Here is an 18,025-nt window from a genome sequence, read left to right on the forward strand (position 1 = left end):
CCTGCTCATTTTGAACCTGGCATGTTGAGTCTCTATTTATTTAAGCTGTTGAACCCCTGTAGGAGGCTGGCTTGGTATATGGTGCACACTCTTAGGAGTGATGTACATTGTACTAATCCAGGCAACCTTTAAAAAAAAAAAAAATTAACTTTATATTTTGGTTTTGACATTAATCATAATAGTACATATCCATGTAGTGCACAGTGAAGCAAGGCACAATGTCAGTAGTCTCCTGCGGCAAATGCCCCAAATTCCACACATCAGTTAAAGCAATACGATTGGATTATAATACATTGACAGAGGTTGAGCAGCGGAAGGATTGTGGTAGGATGCTCGGAATGCACCAGGGTACAGTACATACAGAAGCAGTCAGAAGCGAGCCATGTGTCCTTATGATTAGCGATTCAGGTGTCTTCCAGCGATACAGGAGGTGACTCCTCGGCGCCTTGTGATAGTAGATATCATTGAAGGGGTCCCCGTATGTCTTTAGGTTTGCAGGCATGTGGTAGTAGCTCTGTGTATGTGGTATTCTGTTCTTGACAATAAAGTAGGTCTGCCAACCATTCCTTAAATTTCGGGACTCGTTCCCTCCCCCACCTACAGACCACTCTTCGTTTCACTAATAGTAACGATATGGCTAAAAATTTCCTGTGTGTGTTGGGTATCAGTACCGTGTTACCCAGTAACATGAGCAATGGATCTCTCTCCAGACACTATCAGTCATGTCATCAAGCGCCACGAGTACCTGTTCCCAGAACTCTCTTATTTTCGGACATTCCCAGGCTAGGTGCAGGAATCCAGCCCCTGACTGTTTACACCGGTCGCATCTATCTGTATCAGCTAACTTAAACCTATATTTCTTCACCGGCGTATGGTATAAACAATGTAAGTTGTAAGTATTTATAATGTAACACCCTTAGTCTGCAGCTGGCCGATATCTGTGCCTTTTGTAAGCAGCAGTGTTGCCATTGGTCATCAGTTATTTCTTGCCCCAGATCTTCCCCCCAATGCACACAAGCCTGACTGGTGATTCCGTCTCTATGTGCTCGTATATTTTTATATAAGCCTGACACAACACTAGATGTTTTCCGTCTGTGGATCCCAACATGTGATGCAGTGGAATGAGGCATACTGGTTCATGTGGAGAATCAGGAATGATTGATCGCATCTCCTGCCGCAGGCGCACATAAAAGAACACGTCCAGGGGTGTATGTTGGACTCCTTGTAGCAGATGCTCTAGGGAGCGGAATGTCCCAGCGTGAAAAAGATCCCCCCAAGTGGCAATATGAGCCCTTTTACATAGTGCTTGAAACCCCGTTTCCTGCAATAGGGATAAACTAGGGTGAAAGTGGGAGTCGACGGGAATAGAGGATGGGCGAGTCTAGCAGTGACGTTATCTGGTTCCATGCATCTAGCGTCCCAGTGATAGTGGTGGGCGGTGTCGCGCGAGTGTGGACAGGCCGAAGTATCAGTCCTGTCAGCAGCACTGGATCAGCAAGCCAATCTCCTGCAGCCATCTGCGGCATATAACGAGGGGGGCACACCCAATAGTATGCATAGTGCGCTTGTGCATTTAGAAAATATATCTCAAAATCAGGGATGTCAAAGCCCCCTTGATCGTACGGTCTTATTAGCGCCGACTACTTAAGTCTCGGTTGTCTCCCTCCCCAGAGCAATCTTATCAATTCGGAGCGTAGTGTTGTAAAGAAATGACGTCAAGGGTGATAGGGGATATTAAGGAACAGGTATAGGAATTGTGGGAGTATTATCATCTTTATAAGGGATGCACGTCCCGCAAACGAGAGTGGCAATGATATCCAGCATGTGATGTTAGCGTTTAGTCTTGTTATAGCTGTGCGTAATTTGCCCTTAGTGTCTCTTCTCTATCTCTAGTTAACTGTATACCGAGATATCTTAAATCTGTGTCGCACCACTCTAGTGGAAAATCTAGTGAGAATTGTGTCACCGCTGGCACGAGAGGGAAGACCTGGGATTTCCCCCAGTTGATGCTAACCCCGGACAACCTGCCAAACTTTATGAATTCTCGTAATATGGGATTTATATTATTTTGAGGATCTCTGATGTAGAGCGTTATATCAATATTTGGCGTAAGCAACAAAGAAATGCCTTATCTTGATGCAGCTGACAGAGCCTAGAAGCCAACGGCTCTACAGCAATGGCAAACAGGAGTGGAGATAATGGACACCCCTGTCAGGTGCCCCTTGAGATCGTTAACGCCTGGGAAATGTGACCATTAATCAGAATCCTGGGAGTGGGCTGGTGGTATAATAACTTAATCCAAGACAAATATAAAGGAGGGAAGCCTATTCTCTGTAGTACCCCAAATAAATAATCCCACTCCACCGAGTCAAACGCCTTAGTGGCATCTAAAAACACTGCAGTGAGTGGGAATTCGGCACCACTGTCTGGATCAGAGAGAATACAGTTCTGAGGTTGTGGGACGTGGCTCTCTCCTGGCACAAACCCCGATTGGTCTGGAGAATGTGTTTGTCCAGCAGGAGGGTTAGTCGGTTGGCTAGCACCTTTGCCAATATCTTCGTGTCGCGACAATGGGCGACAATGGGCGATATGAATCACAGGAATCAGGGGGTTTCCCAGGCTTCAGTAAGAACATGACTATTGCTTCCCTCATCGAGGGGGGGAGTGTTCCTACCTCCAGGGATTCTTCGTATCCCTCTTTTTGAACTGGTGCCATCATGTCTATGTAACTTTTATCAAATTCGGCCGGTAGGCCGTCCGACCCCAACGCTTTCCCATTTTTAAGCTGCATTATTGCTTCCCTAATTTCATCAATCTCAAAAGGGAGACATAAAAATTCTCTGTGTGTGTCGCTGAGCCATCCGAGTGCTATTTCTCCCATGAAGTCCTCGAGATCCACTGGACCATGTCTTTGGGATGTATATAATGTTCTATAATGTGTGATAAATGTATCTAATATGCTAAGTGAATCCCGATGCAACATTGCGTCATTCCCCAGTACCTCCAATATGTGTGTGTTAAAGCGAGGGCAGTGTGTCACTTCAGCCAGCGTCCTCCCCGGTCGCTCAACCTCCCCGTACTTGCACGCCACCCGGTAACACCCTTTGAATTTTGACTCTCTCTACGCAGCATCTTCATATTCTGTTAATTTTGCACGGAAATCCCTTTGCACTTGCCCTAGCGCCCCGCGTTCCATTTGCCCCTCCATCTCCCGTAATCCTCGTTCCAGTTTGCATATTGTGTTCTGTATATTCCTTAAGACCCCAAAACTCTTTGAAATGCAAAATCCCCTAATCGTTACTTTAAAAGCCTCCCATATTATTTCTACACTATCCACCGAGCCCTTGTTTCTAACAAAAAAATCTTTGATTTCCTCACCTAATTCCGCTTGGAATACTAGATCTAATAGGGTCGTTGGTTGTAATCTCCAGCTCGGTCTGGGTCTATCATAACCTGGGAGGGTAAGCGATACTTTCACTGGACAGTGGTACGAGAATGTCATGGTAAAGTGCATCACTTTGTTTATAGCCGGCCCTAACCCCCTGGAAAGTAAACAGTAGTCTATGCGGGCCCATGTGCCCCTATGGGAAGTGAAGTTTGTACCTTCCTGTTGTCGCGGGTGTGTATGTCTCCAACTATCTATCAGTCCGCCCTCCTCGATTATGCCTCACAGTGCTTCCTGCGCATTAGTGTAGTGATGCGGGGCTACGTTGGATCTGTCCTGAGAGGGGTTTAGGGCAACATTGAAATCTCCCCCCCCCCAAATTATCTAAGTGAAGCCGATTGTCATTATTTTACCCCATAGGTTAGTGAAAAACTTGGGGCTGTCCGTGTTGGGGCCGTAGCAATTGGCAATTGTAACTGAGTCTCTGCCTAATTGTCCCCAACTATCTATCAGTCCGCCCTCCTCGATTATGCCTCACAGTGCTTCCTGCGCATTAGTGTAGTGATGCGGGGCTACGTTGGATCTGTCCTGAGAGGGGTTTAGGGCAACATTGAAATCTCCCCCCCCCCCCAAATTATATAAGTGGAGCCGATTGTCATTATTTTACCCCATAGGTTAGTGAAAAACTTGGGGCTGTCCGTGTTGGGGCCGTAGCAATTGGCAATTGTAACTGAGTCTCTGCCTAATTGTCCCCAGGTTATGACATATCTGCCATGTGGATCCTCCAACACCCCCACTTGTTCAAATCGAGTCTGTTTTCTAAAAAGTATTGCTGTTCCAAGGGCATATGAAGAATAGGAAGAAAATAAACGACAGCTCACCCATTTACTAGCAAAGGTATTCAGGGCTCTTGGGTCAATATGAGTTTCCTGTAATAGAGCGCATGCACCTGCTGTCTATCCAAGTAAGCTAAAACTTGTCATCTCTTCCTCGGATCCCCGAGGCCCCGGACATTCCAAGATATCACCCTAAGTGTGGTGCTATCCTCTTGTGTCATTATACCATCTTGTCACTATTTGGCTGTTGTATTGCAATCTTTCGTACATTGACATTTGCATACATGTAGAAATACATCCATTACACAACATTTGTGCGCCTGTTTCACCGACACCTTGGAACTCCCATCCCCCTAACTCCCCCTCCCACTGAAGCATCCCAAACATGCCAGCATTAGACAGCTCCTCCCCCTCCCAAATGCCCCTCTGCTTCTCAAACATACCGAATAGGCATGTCACCTCCCATGGTGAACCTGAGAGTAGACTAGAGAGAAGCAAAACCAACATAACAACAATAATGTGGTTCTCCCAGATGGGGTAACACGTCTGGGTGGCCCACGAATACCTCTCGTCAGCCCAGGTGTAGTACATTATGCTGCTGGTCCATGGACCGAACTCGAGGATGACCGGCTACAAATTGTTCTCACTCTTACCTCGATATGTCCCTCGATTAGATAGCCTCCATCCACAAATACATAGTGTCTTATCCCATAGTTCTGTAGATGCCTACGGTTGTCGGCATGTCCATTAAGCATGAGATGTAGCGTGTCAACATTTGGTATCATTTGCGGCGGTGCTCATTCCACTTCTGGCGACTGAGATCGTGATGAGTTCTCGGACGTCAGTGCTGATCTCTTGTGTTTCTTTAGTTGCTTCAAGAACTCTTCAACCTGCTGCAGCTTTGTGAAAAAAAGTTGTGTCCCTTGGTGGGTAACGCAGAGGCGGGCCGGGTACAATAAGGCGTAGTCGATCTGAGCCTGTCTTAACTTTTGCTTCCCTGCCAGAAATTTGCGTTGTTCTTCCTGCACATGTATCGTGAAGTCAGGGTACATAGTAAAGGGTATACCATCGTAATTCTATTGTTTTTTCTCCCAGGCTACTCTTAAGGCAGTGTCCCTGTCCCTATAGTTCAACAGACGAGCGATGATGGGCCTGGGGGTACTGCCAGGGGGTGGTCGTGAGCCAAGGGAGCGATGTGCCCTTTCAACTATGAAGTGAGGGGAGAGCCGGTCAGCACTCACCACAGTTGTCATCAAATTCTCTATATATTCTTCCATTTGGCCTGTGTTCGTACTTTCCGGTATGCCCAGCACGCGTATGTTGTTTCTCCTACTCCGCGCTTCTATGTCCTCATTTTTTGCCGCTATAATCTTGAGCAGTTTATCCGTTTGTGTCATCGCTTTTTGTACTTGGATGGTGGTGTCCTCTATGTCAGAGATGCGTTGTTCAGCCTCTTTTATGTGCGTCTTATGTCCTTCGAGTTTTCGGGCTATTGCATCCATCCGAGTCGTCATCATGTCCATTTTATCCGCTAAGGTGGCAAAGTACTGCCTCACCTCCAGTAGGATCGATTTCAGATCATCCCCTGAGGCCTGTTGTTGCTCCTGCTGTTGCTCCTGCTGACAGACCTCTGCCTCGGTGTCCACATCTGCGTGCTGGGGCCTAGTGGGCTTTTTGACATCAAATGACAATCGTGGTTGGCGAGTATCCGGTTTTCCAATCCCGGCCCTGTCTCCGGTTGTGTCTAATAATGCTGGTCTGGGCCCATATTCCGCAAAGATGTGACTCCCCCACTATGTTGTGCTGTGTGGCTGTCTTTTCAATCTGGCAGTATGCGGTTGCGGTCGCAGACAAGGGTCTCCACAGGGTTACCAGTCCCCGCTAGAGTATGTCAATGATATCTCCTTGCAGGAATGGAGAGGCTTCGTTATTTAGGTATGTCCCCGTAATGCAGGCAGTGCCCACTGCTGTCGTCCTGCGCCCTACTGCCTCGTTTGCAAGAGGAATGTCATTGCACCGCCACTGACACTGCTTTTCAGGTATGCAGGGGTGGTAATTTACTGCAGGGAACTTCCCCGTAATTACAGACCAGTAACCGATGCAGCGCACCCTAAGTCGTGGTAGCGTAGAAGCAGCTCAATCCTCTCTCTAGGTACCTCACTTAGCCTCTGCCATCACGCCCGCTTTCTATATCTCTGCAGCAGTGCGCTGATTAAACACGCGTCTTCTTAGATGATTGCGCCTATCCGTCACACAAGGACCACGGGCCTCTCGACCTCCTCACTGTCAGGAGCCCCCATTCCCAACACCAAGCCTCGTCTCCGCCGCTATATTTTGGCGCCCAATACCAGGAGCGGTCCCAGCTGTCCTACCGCCGGGTTCCTGAGTCCAAATTAATCTGCCGCGGGGTGCATCAATGAAGGGGCAATCTTTTTAGCACGTCAGGGCTCCTTCCGTGCATATGTTTGGCCCATTCCCCATGTCCTCGCATTCAGAGGAGTTACATTACACATCCAGCTTCTCTCTGTTCCAGGTGCATGAGGGTAATTTCACGCATGAAGCAGCCCCTCATAAACTAATGTGAGCGGCAGATATAGCGCGCCTCAAAATGATTTGTCAGTACCAATGTGGGAGCAGTCTGTAAATACTGGTAGGCAATATGGTCGCCTCCGTCTTCCACCAGGCCACCACGGTGCACTGCTTATATTTCCTCCCCTGCTGCTGCATGTATCCCGGTCCTCGTAATCCCCGCTGCGCTCAGTTGATATAACATATGGCTCCCGATGTTACCCAGTACTGAGTTTCTCTGAGTGGGTTGGGTTCCTTGTGTGTCTCTCTGTCAGTCCTCCGCACGGGCCTTCCTGCCTCGTGGGGACCACGGATCTCCCGTTCACTGCGGCGCCGCGCTGTGGTTCTAGAAACGCCAGACCCTCTCTCCGGTCCGCACTGCCGTCACCCCTTTCAGACACCAAATACCATCAGCGATCCAATTTTGTTCACCGCTGCATTCCTGATGTTGGAGGCTATACACCTCATGCCTTATTTAGCATTTTTCTGTTAGAGGAGCCGGATAATTATAGAATTTTGATGCCGGTCTGCGGGAGCCTCACCTCATGGTGGCCATTCCCCTTGTGCGCCACCTAGCGCCCCCCCTAATCCAGGCAACCTTATTTTGATTTTAGTGGTCTTTGGTAATCATAGAAATCTGTGGAGAGTTGCCTTCAGGCTTATATTGAACAAGTGTAGAGAAGCTTGTTTTATCACATTTAATCGCCAGTGTAGATTAGATGAAAAAGAACCACACATGGTTTATAAAAATAAACTATTTATTGTGCAACTCAATCATTAACAAATTGGTATATCTCCTACTCGGAGATATCAACAATCCACACAAGAATAATCAGATAAGTAGAACAAATATACACTGGTCCCCAGGGGGAGCTTAAACCATATACTAAGAAAGTCGAATGCAAACTGCAAAGGAGAACAAGACTTGGACCAGAACACTGAGAGGAGCTGGGCACAAAAAGAACCACCCAAGGTAAGCACCCAGGAACCTCACGGAAGCTGTATGCAGCATAAAAACACAGCCACATACCCAATAGAAGTCAATTGAGAAGTGGCAGTTGCAGTTTTAAGGACTCTGCAAAAACCCTTTGGAAGATGGAAGGTTGGAGAGCCTCCCCACCAGACTATGCCCCAGGAATCAGGTTACCTGCACCAGGGAAGCCGGGTGCATAGGGGTGAAGTGATGTTGGAACCTGCTATAGATGACAATGGAAGACTTCGAAGATTCCTCTGGAGAAACCTGTGAAGGAGTCCAGTGGAATCCAGGAGGTGACCAGGAGGCACAGAAGCGCAATGCCTACTGATGTAGGGAGGTTCAGGAGTGAAAACGGTGACCTTGTCGCTGCAGCTGTAAGGACCAAGCAACGCTGAGGTAGACCAGGAGCCATGCAAAAGCAGTCCCTTAAAAGATGCCCGTGTGTAGGTGTCCGGTGTCTGACAGGAGGACCAACAAGCCTTGGTAGCCGCAAATGGCGTGGAAAGCGAAAAGAGGCAAACGCTGGGACCAGCATGGTCCAAGAGACTCATCAAGTGCAGAAGAGTCAGAGGAGGCCCCAAGCAAGCAAGGGCGTGCACTGAAGCAAAAGAAGACCCTTAGGAAGACCCAAAGGCACAGAAGTCGCAAGCGGATGTGAGGCAGCTCACCAAAGATGAAGGCCCACGATGTAAGGGAGGCAGTGAGGGATGAGGCTTTGGAGACTGGAGCTTCTTGTAGGCCGAAAATGTCTGGAGTGCAGGCCCAACAAGCCTTGGCAACGTCAAGTCGACGTGGTGCACAGGGGTTTGGACCCAGGGGCTCAGGCTAGGGAAACTGTCCTCCAAATTGCACAAAAGGCAGGTCAGGCTTCTAGAAAGCTGCATAATCTCCACCTATGATGAAGCACAGACAATGCAGAAGGCGTGAAGAACATCAAGACCAGGTGCAGCAGGAGTCTTGGGTCCACTCGAAGTCCAAGTGTCCAGACGATTGAACAAGAGTGTCTTGGTTTCAGAGGTGAGTCTTGTTCCTCAACGAATCTGAGGACCCACCCACAGGGAAGCCCTTAAGTACCCCAAGAAAAAGGCTAGATTGACTATGTGGTCCCTTCCAGAGGAGGGGCTGGACAGAGGGGAGGATACTCATCTGTCATTTGTCCAGTTTAGTGGCTCAAACCGGAGTATGCACAGAGGGCACCAAATATACCCCTCAGTACAGTCTGGTGACGCTGCAAAGCACCCCCACCCCGGCTCTAAGTCCTGTCTGGGAGGTGGTCACACCTCCCTGTGACAGGAAATCTATTGTTCTACCTTACCCTGCTCAGCTCAGCAGCAGATGGTCAGAATAATGTCTGTGGTCGGTAGCAGCACAGGCTTGCTGGCTGACTATCAAAGGCTGTTACTGGGATTGCAGGGGTGTCCCTAAGGAGCCCCCCCAGTACATGGGGTCAAATGCTGAGCACTTGAATTGTGTTGTGGTATGATTCCAACATGTTTGATACCACACTTGACCAGGTTCAGTGGATCCATTATATAGTTCCACTATATGTATTAAATTGGCTGACCGTGCTTACAGAGCCTGGAGAATCAGAACCAGGGCTTGTAGGGGTGTCCTCTTCATGCAAGGGAACCCTCACACCTATAACCAAGCACCCTGCCCTCAGGATTGAAGAATCTACCATCGGGTGACTTATAGATTTTAAGTGCAATGACCTTAGCTATATGGAAACGTATATCAGTTGTGAGTGGTGCTAGCACCAGCTCACACAGGCTGCAATGGCAGGCCTGTAGTCACAGTTTGAGTGGTCTCATGGCTGGCATAATATATGCTGCAGCCCATGGGTGACCCCTGGTGTACCTATGCCCTGGGTACCTCTGTACCATATACTAGAGACTTATAAGGCTGCACCAGTAGCCAATTGTGGCAGTACCAAAATACTGACCAGAGCAAATTTAGGGGAGAGAGCAAAGTTGATGTGGTCCTGGTTAGCAGGATCCTAGGAAACTAGAGTCAAATCACACTCACACCAGGCAAAAAGTGGGGGTAACCATGCTAGAAAACTCCAACCGTCCTACAACCCGCTTTTTCACCAAATTCATAGTGACTCTGCTTAATACACCCAAGTGCTTTTCCTGGCAATGATGCAAACGTTGTGTCAAGGTACAGCTTGTCCTGCATTGAAAGTCAGCCTTAATGGGATTGTGGCGAAATTGCTCGAGTAGGAGTTGTATTTATTGTTCCCACTAGTGTCTGGTTTCCATGAGATTCTTTCGGTGGATGGCAGATTCCCTCATTAATGGGCCTGCATGCAGACTTCTCAAGTGGCCCAAAGTGTCTGTGTGCCATTCTGTCCTTGTTACATTTCATTTCTGATGGGACAATGTGGTCCAGCATTGCATTGCATTGCATCTTGCGTAATGGCCTCTGGTGTGGTTTGAGTACGCCAGTAACCTATGAATTTGGGAGAAGAAAGTAAGTTAATATGGGCTGATTGAATAATTAATTTGGCCAATATATATCCACTTTCTCTACGGGACCAGTATGTAAAAACTCAAGCAGCCAATTGTTTGTGTAGTAAAATACCGGTGCCCACTTTTTAGGTTGGGCATACAGCACTTGCGCTGTCACTTAGTGACCTGTTGTGCATGCTTTAGGAGTTGAACTCCACCCATTGCTTGCCGATTGCTATTTATTTTTCTCGGTTAATATCCTTTACAAATACTTGCTTGCCAATGGGCAATCTGCCGTTTTTGTCCCTCCTTCTCGTTTCCGTTTTTCTCCATGCAGCACCGGCCAAAAGCGGTACAAAAGGGGGTGATAAAAAAAGCAAAAAGCACGTATCTGGCCACTGAGGGAGGTACATCATCTTCAATTGAGGAAGCTGCAACAGGAAATTCTCCTCCCCCCCCCTCCTAAAGGAGCAAACAAGACTGTCTTGAAATCCCAGAGAAATCAGGGATTTTATTCAAGACTTTTTCTGATAATGAAAACAACTGGGAATGGAGACTTATCTTAGACCCCAGGGAACTAAAAGTTCATATAAGGCTCCAGAAAGCCCTCCCAATGCTTCAGAGAAACGATTCTGATATACCAGGATATTAAGGATGCATAATTACACATCCTCATACTCTGGCAGCACAGGAAATACCTCTGCTTTTCAGTGGTGGGACAGCATACCAATGTAAGGATTTTCAATTCAGCTCATATCCACACCAAAAATCTTTATCGAATTCCTATTGCCGGTTGCTGTCTTCCTCAGACAGCAGAGTCATTGAGTGTACCCATACTTGGACGACTGCCTCTTCAAGGTGCCATCAAGTGAAGAGACAATGGCTTGTACTGTTTTCTGTATCTCTCTGTTTCACCTACTAGGACAAATACTAAATGTTGACAAGTCCTCTTTGGATCCATATTCAGGGTCCTGTATTTTCCACTTTGACTTATATTGAAGCAGAGGTAATTTTAAGGAGAAGACAGCTAAAATAAAACTGTTTTTGGCTTCACAAATCATAACACTCCCACCTGAATTGGGTCTGATGGCATGCATGCAAGCATTACTCACTATTGGGTAACAAGCATGTGAATATATGAAAGATCTGATGCTGAAGAAGAAATTATTTACTTACCATTAACTCCAGGTCTCCAACATCTGTATATTTTATGACTTCACATGTGATCCTCCCGAATATGTCTCTTTACGACGAATGCGCTTCTCACGCAGTCCATTATAATGGGGTTGTTACAAAGACTGCGTTGTTTCAGCGTGAACCATTACATCGCAAGTCATTAGAATAACTTGCTGTACGTGGTGCGCTGGACTTAAGAAAAGTATTATTTACTTTTCCCACTCCAGTTTGTGCAACAGCAAGGACACCAGCACACCCCCTACACCAGGTTGTTAAAACAACTTGCGATGTAATGGTTCACGTTGACCCAACGCAGTCGTTGTTATGACCGCGTTGTAATGGAATGTGTTGCAGTGCATTCGTAGTAAACAATGTCTCCCGATCCTCCCACCTCCCTGGTCAGAGGCTCATTGTTATAAGCTCTAGTCACACTTTCTTCTATAAAAGTTGAGCTATGGTGGTCTCAGGGGAAAGTAGGAGGGCTTAACACTTGCACTTGATTGGCCGAAGATCAGATAATTTTAAATCAAATGGATGTGCTACCAGACAAATTCCTTTGTTAAGGCCTATGGCTCTTTTAGCAATGTTTACTGCTGTTAAAGTTACCGTAGCAATTCCCAGCCTGATAACAGGAAGTGATTTAAGTATGTTAATTTAAATGCTAATGCTGGAGACTTGAAGGTAGAGGAAGTTAACTAATTTCTTTACCTGGGCTCTGTTCGCAACTGTCTCTAACTCAGTGCTTCACCCAATTCAAATTTGTCTGCTTTCTTGGCCTTTCTTGAAGATGTGTCCATAAGTGGTTTCAAGATTTTATGTTATGGAGTGTTCTCTCTCTCTCTCTCATTGCAGGGCGCCGACAGTCCCGCCGGCAGTTGCGGAATGAAAAAGATAAACCTCTTCCCCCACTTTTGGCTCGTGTTGGTGGCAACATAGAGGTAAGAAAATTGTTGCAAAGTTTTGGCAGTGTTTTGATTGCCCCTATGCTACCTGCGCAAATCCTTGCAGAGTAGGCACTAATTCACAGTGTAATGTATCATGTTATCATGTTTCTCCTGCATTGGATCTTTCCTGGAGTGACAGGCTAATTCTGTACATAGCAGTAAACATCATGAATAGACCTACAGGCAAATAACTGTTTTCAGGTTATATAAGCATATATTCACCTTCACTGACTCACGTTCAGTTACCGGAATGTGCTCAACACTCCACTCACCTTAGAGGCCAGCATAGCACAGATTTCTACTGTAAGTCGCATGCAAGGGAGTCCCTTTAGGCTTAGTGTACTTTACAAACTTTTTCTTTTTCCTCCTGAAGCATATCCTCGTGGAGAGGGTTTTAGGGGTTTTGGGTCTATGGAAACTGCCCATGATATCATGCCAGAGACATTTAAATGAAGAGGTCTCTCTTAAGGTTCTGTGTTTCCTGTGTCCTTGCACTATCCTTCAGAGTGCCCATATCATTGTCACTCTCACCACTAACTAAATGATTACAAAGTATACCATGCCTGTTTTGACTAGAATCCTCAAACATAAGGAGAGACTTTTGCAGTATGCTCCCTCCAAGGATGCCACCCTGTTCAGAGGAAGAATGAGGAGTCATCCAAAGCTCTATAATTTTCCTACTGATCAGTGAAGACATTGTTGATGATGCAGTTATCCATGCTGCTGCTTCCTTCATTGTCGACGACAATCTAGTTATTGACAACAACTTTGATGTTAATCTCATCTATGGGACACTTGCCCGAGCACCTTCTAAGAAGAATCACTTAAATAGGTGACTACTCCTATCATCTTTAATTCTGCAGGAGTGACTCTGCATTTTCTAGGTTGCACTTCACTAAGCAAGGCCTCTGCTGAGCTTCCAACACAGCCGCAACCTATACCTACAAGAGCAAAACCAATACTGGACAAGGTATGCAACTACTACTATCCATAATATGTTAAGCAACCTTAATATCAATAACTTCAGATTTCTTAGATTCTGGTTGATGTTTTTACAGCTTTATAGAGAGGTTGCACTACTTCTATCATCACTTTTCTGTGCCACAACAATTAGGAGTGGTATCACACAAATATGTTATCCAGTGCTACTCAAGATAGCCAGTCTTTTCTTGAATAGCAATGCTGTATGGTGAAGGCCAAAGGTGAACACCTTCGGGAAAAGGGTCAACTCTATGGCAGTCAAATCCAGGAAATATGAGCAAGACACTTACTACTGTAGTGAGATGCGAAAGGCAGATATATCACACTATTTCTACCTAGCTCGTTCCTGAAGACAAGAAGGAAAAAGGGTAAAGCTTGTTTGCGGTAACAAGAGTGTACTTCATCTGTATTGATGGATACAGCCATGGCCTTGGTCTCTAAAGACTTCAGGCAATTTCTCTACACACAGCCTGTTCCAAGGGTGCAAAGAGGATGTAGATAGCCATCACCAACGAGGTATTGTCACTATCAACAGTAATATACGTACTTTCTTTGACCTTACCCTCCTAAGGGATACTCAAAATTACAACAGTTGTCATCTCAAAACCACCTGCAGTATGGAACGGAGGGATCCCTGGCTAAAATGTGGGTGTCCACAAAGAAGCATTCACATTTTGTAGATGCCCACTTCCCCCCGATCATTACATGCCAGCATCCTGTGAGTGGGAAGATCTTAAATTACCTATAACAATGGCAAGAAATAACAATTTACAGGTCCAGTAATTGGTAACATGTGCACATGCCCACCCCTTCAATGACAGATTCGTAAGGCAAAATTGAAGAGGTTCTGCATGTCGTTGCCCAACCTGAGTTTTCATCCGTTATCTTCACAATCACACAAAACATGTACCTACTGTGTTCATGGATATAGGCTAGTGTTCCACAGAAACCCAGTATTCATTCTGAATTTACCAATTGATATCCAACATAATGAACCCATTGTTTTGAAATCTTGTTTGGCAAACACAACTAAGTCAGCTCATAAATCTTTACTTTTGATGGAGGTGTACTGTTTGAAATTCCACATTGCAGGAAGTTTGAACCCCAGACTGTCACGCTAGTGACTTGTTTCCTTTAGCCAACCAGGCCGAGGTTGAAATGGGATTGCCAAGTATATCACGGTGCTTATAATCTTTTGCCACATTAAGGCCAATTTTCACATTGTTGGGAAAGTTACGGCCCATTGTACAAGAAGCATATCAACCTGTGAAGCCCTTTATGCAGATATCTCACTTCATGACATCTGCACTGAGGCATTTAAATCCTAAATTAACGTCCTTGTCATCTCAATATTGGATGGTGAGAGCAAACTAATGTTTCTGAATGCTTTTAAGTGGGAGAAAATTGAAATGGAAAGTTATCTTAATAATTATTAACTCTTTGTTTGAATTTTCTCCCATTTCAAAGTGTTGTATTTGCAAACAGCAGGCCTCTTTCTCCCAGTTGTCAGTAGATACTGTGCCATATATACATATTTTTTTAACTTTATTTATTACATTTTCAGACAGATAACAGAAACCATCAACATAATAAAAAATAAACTAGAAGAGGAAGAGAGAGAAAGAGCAAACAAGGAGAAAATACAGGGAAAAATAATAATGTCGCAATTGTGGTATCAGCATGTGCACCATCAGTGACCAATATACAATATATTTGGTAGAGTAGAGAACAGATCCATACCTTCAGAACAAGGATCGAGTGACGTCGGTCACATAACTGTGCCATATTTATAATTGAAAAATACAGTAATGTTTTTAATGGGAGCAATTTAAAGTGAAGAAACATATTTCCATGAAACATTGAGACAATATTTTTTATCCACTTTCAATTAAGCCAATCATGTCTTAATATTTTATGAAATAAGGTTCATCACTTTAAATTGCTCCCATTTACACAAATGGCTGTATTTGTCAGTTAGAAATATGGCACCATGTCTGCAGGCCAGTGGGGGGTTCAAGATGCCTGCTGTTTGTAAATGCAACACTTTGAAATGGAATCAAATTTAAATGATGAGTTTTATTGAATTGAATACAGATCTTACTTATATAATGTAATCTACTGTTTTTACGGGTTGTGCATATTTTCTTGTAAAATACCTCCTTGTAACAATGTAATGATTGGATGATTTTAGTGTTTTTATTGCATCTTTTATGGCCTTGATGGCCGAAATAAAGTCCTTTTGGATTGGATTGGATTGGAATTGATATAAACATAAAGTTAACCTTCAGTTTAATTTTCTCCAGTTTCAAAGTGTTGCATGTACACTCAGCCGGCATCAAACTCCCAGTGACTGATAGACATTGTGTCATATTTATAACAACATAATATAGTAATTTTTTAAGTGGGAGAAATTTAAAGTGCAGACATTTTTTCAATATTATGAACATTTCTGCATAACATTTTTTGCACTTTAAATTCCTCCTATTTAAAAAAAATTCTATTTTTGTGTTGTACATGTAATGGTGCCACATTTCGGGAAAGTAATTTCCTATGTCACAAGTACATACAACACAGGCTGTCATTTACCCATACTCGGATATCCCATTCATACATACACATGTTCATTCATCCCCAAAGACTACACTCCCACTGACACACATGGCAGCCCTTTCATAGTGCCCCTAGTTAAAGTGTTTGTTCAAACCATTGTATCTGGCCCTATGAACAGAGGTTTCAAGTCAATGAAGCTGGGCGTGAGAGTGCCTGGTAACAGTGCTCAGGTGGCTAGGCCTACAATGATTTTCACTGATCATTAGTAGCTCTCACAACAGAAAACGTTGGAGACCCGTGTTCTAAAGGAACCAAACTTCAGCCAATGCCGGGAGAGTCCTCTCTACCTCACCCCTCCCAGAGTTCTTCAAATGTTAGCTTTCTACCGCATGCCGTGAGGAAAGGAGTTAAGTCTATTTCCAAACCTTTCCTTAGGATGTAGTCATGTATTTCTAATACAACTGCTGCTGAGAAAAGGGAACACCATGGAGAAATCCAAGAGAAGCCTTTTACAAGCATTTGAGTCTTATGGAAAATTAGGGTTTTCTCAGATTTTCTTCACAAATGTGTTCTTTTTTCTGCCTGTATCCACGTCATAAGGCTAAGTAAGGACTGCAAAATCTGCATAAAGTTCTCTGCCAAAACACTAAATGATTATGAGGAAAGCTTTTCAAGATGGATTCAGAAAACAAGGCTGTCGGTCTCCTCTTGAGTCTGAGGCTGGTTCTTATAAGTCTGGGGAGAAAAAGGCGGTAATTAAAAAGCCTGAAACAGCTAAGGGTTCAAAGTAAAAAAAAATCAAGTCTAAAAGAATCAACCTCAGGTAAGCCTGAGGAAAACAAACACTCATTGTCAGAACAAGCTTCTCCAGAAAGGACCAAACAAAGCAAAATGTTCCTTCCACTGGGCCTCCTCCATCATCTCCTCTTGCACAGAAGTTGAAGGCCACCTTGACTACAGCTAGAAAAACTTCACTGACACCACCAAAGATGAGGAAATAGCTATCCCAACCAAGCCCTCTGAAGTCATCATCTCCCATAGCTTCTCCGACTATGACACCGAGGTTACTGCCTTCAAATGAAACGGTCACGAAAAAAGCTTTGTTGAGGGACCCGTCATTGAAGCGGACAACAGAAAAACTGTTGAAAACCGATTTGTCAGTGACATTACTGTTGACTACTATTTTGTTGCCAGAGTTCAATGAAAAGCAATAATTGGGCTACTCAATTTGTGCTCTAATTCATTTATGAGAGATGTACTCTGTTTCATTACGATTTATTTTCGTCTTGATTAAATCCACACAGAAGGATTTGTGATAAAATAAAAAATAATTAAAAATTAGTGACTTGTGAACACTTGTTATAAGTTGATACTTAGTACCCTGTTTGCATGGACATATGGGTTGCTCTTGTTTTTTTGAAAGATATGTCAGGGCTGAGTGAGGCATGTGTCATTAAAAATCCACTTGGCAACCATATTGCATTTTTAAAGATCACCTAATGAGCTGTCCCTATGGTCAGATAGGATTGTACAAGAATTTGTAACAGGACTAATCAAAGTGTTCCCACCCTCCAGAACACCCCCCAACAGCTTGGGAACTGAATACAGTGTTTTCACAATTGTTAGATCCATTTGAATCAATTCACAAGTCAAAATTAAGATGCCTCAACTGGAAAACTGCGTCTCTACTGGCTGTAACATCTACAAAAGATGCTAGTGAGATTCTGTCCTTTATCATCATAGAGCCTTTCTTCCAGTTTTTGAAAAACAAGTCCATTTTCAGAAATATTTAAAAGTTCATACCTAATGTGCCAAACAAAATTCATCTAAGTGAATCATAATCCTTAAAACATTTTGAAGTTTAGAAAGTCAGCTTCTTGTCGCCAGCCCTTGCAAAGGATTCCGAGTAGTGAGAAATTGGGTTGTTGGTTGAGGGGGGTGAGCCTTTCTCAAACAATAGCCACATATCTTGTCAATGTGATCGACAAAAAGGCACTGAATTAACCTGTGCTTAACCCGCTGGTAGATTGGCACAAAAGGAGTCAGGCTTACCTTAGAGGCAATATGTAAAGTATTTATGCAACACTCAAACAGTAGTAAAGTGAAAACACAAAACAAGAAACCCCCCACACCAATTTAGAACAATAGAGTACATTTTA

At 44.5% G+C, this 18,025-nt stretch overlaps 1 protein-coding gene across 3 annotated transcripts in view; it reads left to right on the forward strand.

The window, feature by feature from the left end:
- Positions 1-18,025, forward strand: part of CHD3 (chromodomain helicase DNA binding protein 3) — an 813,321-nt gene that overhangs the window by 559,755 nt on the left and 235,541 nt on the right. For all 3 annotated transcript variants that reach the window (XM_086946072.1, XM_086946074.1, XM_086946073.1), the window contains one exon: positions 12,244-12,329. In XM_086946072.1, the coding sequence (XP_086802198.1) occupies positions 12,244-12,329 (86 nt within the window). The remainder of the gene's footprint in view (positions 1-12,243; positions 12,330-18,025) is intronic.

This window comes from Lissotriton vulgaris, chromosome 12 (assembly GCF_964263255.1).
Source record: "Lissotriton vulgaris chromosome 12, aLisVul1.2, whole genome shotgun sequence".
Taxonomy (NCBI): domain Eukaryota; kingdom Metazoa; phylum Chordata; class Amphibia; order Caudata; family Salamandridae; genus Lissotriton; species Lissotriton vulgaris.